The sequence below is a fragment of the Medicago sativa genome, chromosome 3 (genome assembly GCF_051527215.1).
Source record: "Medicago sativa cultivar Bolivia chromosome 3, Bolivia_mono, whole genome shotgun sequence".
In the NCBI taxonomy this organism is placed as follows: domain Eukaryota; kingdom Viridiplantae; phylum Streptophyta; class Magnoliopsida; order Fabales; family Fabaceae; genus Medicago; species Medicago sativa.
In genome coordinates this window covers 76,117,671-76,124,526 of record NC_140751.1, presented here as the reverse complement: position 1 = coordinate 76,124,526, position 6,856 = coordinate 76,117,671, and the positions used below count along the sequence as shown (strand labels likewise).

The 6,856-nt window shown below is 34.5% G+C and overlaps 1 protein-coding gene across 1 annotated transcript; it reads right to left on the bottom strand.

Annotated features, from left to right (window-relative positions):
- Positions 1–2,965: 2,965 nt before the first annotated feature.
- LOC146940278 (pyruvate dehydrogenase E1 component subunit beta-2, chloroplastic-like) lies at positions 2,966–6,305 on the bottom strand. The gene is made up of 4 exons (XM_085753962.1): positions 5,886–6,305; positions 5,650–5,771; positions 5,532–5,569; positions 2,966–4,271 (listed from the first exon to the last, which is right to left on the bottom strand). The coding sequence occupies exons 1-4, from the start codon at positions 5,956–5,958 to the stop codon at positions 3,299–3,301; spliced, it is 1,206 nt and encodes a 401-aa protein (XP_085610088.1). The 5' UTR covers positions 5,959–6,305; the 3' UTR covers positions 2,966–3,298.
- Positions 6,306–6,856: the final 551 nt, after the last annotated feature.

Genomic DNA, 6,856 nt, shown 5'->3' with positions numbered 1-6,856 from the left:
TTTTTCATGTATAATTCATGATTTTCTGTGGTGGTGCTACACTTGTTGAGTATTGGTACTACATTTCATGCTACATCATTCAAGTGTTTTTACACTTGAGTTTGTAGAGAATGCAACATGTTTGTCCATGTTTCATGGTGCTTATCCATGTCCAACGCTTTTGGTTTCTCTTTTGATTTAGCAGGGTCTGTTGGTTTAGCCTATTCCTTGAATTGAATTGTGTAATAAATAATAGCAGTTGATTTTGAATCCTGTGATTTGCTACTAGTTTGTTTCTCTCAAGGGTTATTGGATTGAAAAGTTTTACTAATATTATTTATAATTTAAATAATTTTCCTAACGTTTTGATGAGAGAAGTTTTGGTTCTCTTCTAGCCCTAAGACTCTTCAGGTGGTAAGAGTGATCCATACTATAAACTCAATGTCAAAAATGAGGTCTCTTAGTTTTAAAATTAATTTAGTTTAAAGTGTATAATTTGTTAAATGAGAAAAATATTTTTATATGGTTGATTTTAGGATAAGAAAAGCAGATCATATGATATTGAAGACATAGTGATAAACAAATAAAAATCAAAATAAACAAAATTTGAGAGAGATCCACAAAAATATTAACCTATGAACAGTAAAACAAAAATTAGGGTAAAACTAGAAATCAAAGGTCTTACTAATTCATAGGTACAAGCATTTATGATTTAAAATCTAACTAAAAATAGGAAGAATTTAATATGATTTATACTGATTGCAGATACATATTAGCGGATTTTGGAACATGTCAACTAACTATGTAACCAGTAGATTAAGAACAAGATTTTACCAACATGAGAATGTACGGTTTTGTTGTATATGATCTGTATGGGAAACAATGACAATATCTTAATGAATGTAATATAGACCAATGATTTTAATGACATGCCTTCAGGATGAGCCATCTTTTGCATTGCTGTTGGAGCAATCATGATAGGCAGACATATTTTTAAGCCTTGTATAGTTGTCGTCAAATCTATCTTGCTTACATCCATAAGAATTGGCGGCCTGAACTTACTTTCAGTAAAAATATATATTGAAATAAGGGTTTCGATTCAATAGAACGCACAAGATAAAAGGTTAAAGGGAAAATGGAAATCAAATAAAAAATGTTTGTAGATTACAGAATTCTTGCGAATGCATTTCGGTTATCTTGCAAATTCCGCTGATCTTCTGCCCCTGATTCATAGTAGTCATAAACCATCTTTGCCAATTTTTTCTTTGCAATTGCTTCATACTCCGCTCACATTATTTATCAAATCCATCTTCCTAAGGTGAGTAAAACACAATGATAAAATAACATGATGTTGAGTTTCACTCTCAACTTATGAAATTTTAGGAAACATTCTGCTTTGGATAACTTCTATTATAGCAGTTAGTTAGTTGACTTTGGCTATAAGTCTGTTGCATAGCCTTGCTTTGTAACCTAATTCTAATGTCATTCCTATATCAATTACCTCATCCAAACACACTCTAAGGAATTGGAAATGTGGCTGCCGGAAATTTCAGTTGGCCACAAGGCTGCCAAAATGTTTTCCCGGAAATTCAGAACATTCGTGTAGTGTAAGCTCTTACGCTTGGAGGAAGTGAAGTTGCATGATAAGCTTATGACTCCATTGTGATAATCAAAGCGCAATTCATCTTTCAAGGAATCAAGTCTATCATGAGAGGACAGAGCGTGTCGATATCAAGACAGATTTTGTTAGAGAGGTGTTGGCTAAAGGGTCAGTGATTGTGAAGAAAGTCTCTATTGATCATAATCGTGCTGATATGATAAAAAAGGTGCCTGCCTAACTGTAAATTCTTTCACCGCTTGGGGCTGCAGCCACTGATATCGGAAGTTGCTAAGTTACTGGTTCAAGTAGAGAATTGTTGAGTTTGGCTTAGTCTACTTATGCAATTTTAGTCAACATTCTGTTGGAGTAAAAGTCAGGTTTGTTAACTGACTCTAACTGCTTTTGTCACAGCAATTACATAGTTCACTCTGGCTATAAGTAGTTTGTTGCATAGATTTGCTTTGTAAGCTAATTTTATTCATTCCTAGACAAATTTTTTGCTTGTAGAGAGAGACTGTAATCCTCAAATGAAATAGAAGATCATCAATAATAGTAGCTGCCATGTACTAGACTAAAGCACAATGTTTTATGATCAACCCACGTAAATTTTTTGGTGTTGTTTAACTGTTTTTCAATTTTAATTTGCTTTGATTGTTCTTAGTTTGTCTTGCTATCTTTATAATCATTTCTTTGATTATTAAGGAAAGATATTAATCAATTGTTTTGCAAGTGTTAATCTATGAGGATGAGGATTATCCTAACACAAACTCATTCATACCAGTTCCCTTCGAATCCAAAGATACAATGGAACATTTATAAATGCATTCAGTTTAAAATTGTTTACACACTCAACAAATCACAACCAATCATTTGTGTGACTTTAGAAGTAGTTATGATTAAAGTGAAATGTTTTTTAATAATATGACGATCGATTGATGCCATAAAAAAAATTACAATCACAATGTATATGAATTAAATCCTAAAAATAAATACATTATTTTCACAACATAAATTTATCATGTGAAAATTACATACAAAAAATCGCTAAATTTCATGTGAGAGAATCCCCACCCCCTCAATAGTACTTGAGTAATCAATCATCACTGAGTAATTTTTTTGTATAAAATATAAGGGAAATGTTGCTTATAGTGAAACATGTCCTCGGGAAGGCATCATGATTGGGTTGTAGTCCGTAACTGTATCTTTAGTGGGCCCTCTTATTTTTATTTTATTTTTTATCCAACAACCCATGTTGTCAGCTAAAGGAGATCTAAGTAAGGGTGCAACTACTTCGTGAAATTGCTCTTGATGAGTATTTCCCTTTAAATAGCAGTACTGAAAATATAGACAGACAACTATAACAAGGTACTAAACAGACACCAGACATTAGAATTAGAACACAATTTGATTGAACGTGTTCAAAATTCATTAGAACTATTACATCCATACAATACAAGTGAGATAAAAACAAAAAAGGCCTATAACAGATAACTTCAGCATCCATTCAAATTATTGCCCAGTTCTAGGGCTCACCCGAATCTAAAAAAACTCAAACGAGATGATAAACCAAATATCAATATAAGGTTGTGGTGGTTTAGACTTCAGAAGCAAAAGAAAAATAAAGAAAATAAAATATCATGATGAATAATCTAGTTTAACTGGACTAACACAACGGATTTACCAAAAAAAATATCCCAATTAACCGTGTCTTCGCAGTAATCATTGGCATAGCTGCTCAACTGCAGTCACAATTTGAGCAGGTTGAACCACTGTCCATTCTTCCAATGTTCCGGCATATGGGGTCGGCACATCCTGAGAGGATAAACATATGATAGGAGCATCCAAATAGTCATGGAAATTTTCAGTAATGGCAGCTGTCAGACTAGCGCCAATTCCACCCGTCCGCATACACTCCTCCACTATGAGAACCCGATGCGTCTTTTTTATTGAATTCCCAATTGTGTGAAGATCAAATGGTTTCAAAGACCTGATGTCAATTACTTCAGGGTCATACCCCTTGTTCACTAATGTCTTGGCAGCTTGCATGACATGATACCTCATCCTCGAATAAGTTAATATTGTGACATGCTCACCAGGCCTAACCATCTCAGCTTCTTCAAGTGACAATACATACTCTTCATCTGGAATTCTTTCCTTGAGGTTATAAAGCAAAACATGCTCAAAAAGTATCACAGGGTTGTCACTTCGAATCGCAGCTTTCATCAAGCCCTTGGCGTTGTAAGGTGTTGAACAAGCCACCATCTGAATACCAGGGATTGATTGAAAATACGATTCCAAACGCTGTGAGTGTTCTGCTCCAAGTTGCCGACCAACTCCACCGGGGCCACGAATAACAACTGGTATTTTAAACTGACCTCCGGATGTGTAATGCAGCATTCCACAATTGTTAGAGATTTGGTTAAATGCCAGAAGTAGAAATCCCATGTTCATGCCCTCAATGGTTGGCCTCAGACCAGTCATGGCAGCTCCAATGCCCATTCCAGTGAAGGCGTTCTCAGCAATAGGGGTGTCCAAGACTCTGAGGTCACCAAACTTTTCAGCTAGGTTTCTAGTCACCTTGTAAGATCCTCCATAATGACCTACATCTTCGCCCATAACACAAACACAAGGATCCCTTTCCATTTCTTCTTCCAAACCTTCACGGAGGGCTTCAAAAAGGAGAAGTTCATGCCTGGGAACAAAATGCACATCTGATGAATGCCATTGTTATTGCCTATTGGTCATAACTATTCAATTAATGCAACCAATAAAAAAAAAAAATGCCAACACAGGTTTTACCAACTTCAACCAATCAATGCAAACCAATAAGAGAGAAAAAAAAATGCCAGCGCTGAATAGTCATGAACCAACTACTTCAAAAGCTTATGCTAATGAGTAAAAAAGCACACATATGGTCTTATAACTAATATACCACCACAAGCAAGAGCCCTTTGCTCATGAAACATGGATTATGCACAAGCATGCCTTGCACAAAAATTTAACATTTAGAAGACTGAAAGCATGGTCCACTTAGTCACACTCACGGGTGATCCAATACCGTGTCATGAATTACCACAAGGGCTCAATTTTGTTTGATGAAAGCAGGAGAAGGGTCTTAGATCTAACATTTTACAAAATAACCTCATAATATCACTATCGTGTCTTAGAATAATTAATGTATCCTCTAGACATTTCTACCATACAGGAGTTGTTTCCATATTTCATTACATTTTCTAAATTAAGATATCCTCCGGATATTTCTAACATATGGGAAACAGATGGATTTAGCTTGTGTTGGTATTGCATACATAGAAAGGAATGTATAGAACATGTTTGCTCTTCAATTCAGAGATGTATTGTTGTTTTCAGATGGAAATATCGCCTTGTTCATCACAAAATAAAATAGAAAAGGAAAAAAAATTGCACAACACCATTTTATACTTTGAGAAAACATTGATAAACAAGCCAAAAGATGAACTAAATTGACTAATTACATCACAACTACATCCTGGAACTAATTACATCTCACTTATGAGAGCGTAAAATGTGCTTGTGCAAGGATGAAACAGTATACAGTTCCCCGCATTCTTTACACCTAAAAAGGTAAGGAAGTTTAGGCTATGCTTCACTGTTTTGGCCTTCCCTTCTTTTCAAGGCTTAGCTTTCATCTATACCAAACCAAGCATGCACTAAAAACATTCTTAATTGAAGTCCCGATCGAATATAAGGCATGTAGATTTTATTGTGTTTGATTTTTAAAAAGGTTGTCAATTCCAGTCCGGATCGAATATATTAGATTTTATTGTAATTTTAGGAAGAAAAGGGTAACAAAAATATGAATATATATTGTAAACAACAGAGAGTTCAATCAATGAGCAAAAGCATAAACATAACAAATAAACAAAAAAGATTAAATTGACATAACAAGAAGTGATTGTAGGATAGGACATACCCAGGTTTTGAGGCCGCAGAAGCCAGGGAACTGCTTCCCTGTTTTCATTCAAACTTGATTACACGATGCAATTACACAGAAATGTGGAATGGAGAGTGAGAGTGATGAGATAACTTACTGCAACTGCATTAGGAATCAACAATTGACCACCCTTACGAGTTGCTCCTCCTGATTTCAAAACCACCTGATTCACCTTTGCATCAGATGATCTGACAACAAAAATGCTGCTACCTTTCCTCTCTGAAATCGGTTACAAAATGAAACAAACAAATAATACTAAAATCAAAATAAAACCCAACATCAAAAAACAAGTTTATCCAAAAATAAGAGCGATAGATTGCATAAAAAACAAACCTTTGGATTGAAAGGAATTGGATGGAGACAAAGGGGTAACAGCAGCTCCCAATGCTTGGAAAAGGGTCGCCATTGGATTGGATGAGAAGAATGGAAATGAAGGGAGCTTTCTATGAAGAAATGAAATCGGGCGGAGAAATTAAGGAAGATTTATAGTTGTGTATGTTTGTTGTTGAGTACCGCTGGTACTAGTAACTATATGTGTCTTGTTTCTTACCACATTGTACTACTAAAATAACCAACAAGCTCCCTCCGTCTCATTTTATTTGTCCTCTTAGAATTGTGTGATTTTTAACAATCATATCATATATTTATAAAATTTAATTGTATCACATAAAGAATTTGTACAATTGAATTTTTTTTTTTTCTCTATTGATTGTTATCTATCTATCTTTTATGGCGCCGTTTACCGTGCACAACATCAATGGGTCTCCTGCCGTGCATTACTATTTGACTTGTCAAATATGTAATTATATTAAGGGTTTTTCTATCATGTGCAAATTTGCACATGATAAGAAGTTTAAAATAGCAACTTTGACTTGGAACTTGTGTTTTTTAAATAAATATGTAGCTTTTGAATAAATATTTGTAGGTTTTCAATGAAAAGTTACTACTCTTGGTTACCTTAACATGTGCAATATTGCACATGTTAGACAAACCCTTATATTAATTAGACATTATTGTATATTCATTAGGCATTATTAGTTTCTATATCAGAAGTCTTCGTGAGCTTAGCTCAGTTGGTATGGACAATGCATAAAATATGCAAAGGTCCGGGGTTCGAACCCCGACCACCACCAAAAAAAAAGTTACTATATCAGAATCATGTAACACAATTCTCATCAATAATAATCAGGGAATTATATTCTTGCAATTGAGACTGAAATTACGTATTGAAAATTTTATAGGGACCAGAACATATACTTTTTTTTACGAGGACTAAAAACGAAACTGACTATATTTATATGGAT

Excerpts from the sequence above, each read along its gene's own strand:
- LOC146940278 (XM_085753962.1), bottom strand. The coding sequence starts at position 5,958 with ATGGCGACCCTTTTCCAAGCATTGGGAGCTGCTGTTACCCCTTTGTCT. Across the intron at positions 5,570-5,649 it reads TGATTCCTAATGCAGTTGCA|GGAAGCAGTTCCCTGGCTTC; the intron begins GTAAGTTATCTC and ends GAATGAAAACAG. Across the intron at positions 4,272-5,531 it reads TCTGCGGCCTCAAAACCTGG|GCATGAACTTCTCCTTTTTG; the intron begins GTATGTCCTATC and ends TTTTGTTCCCAG.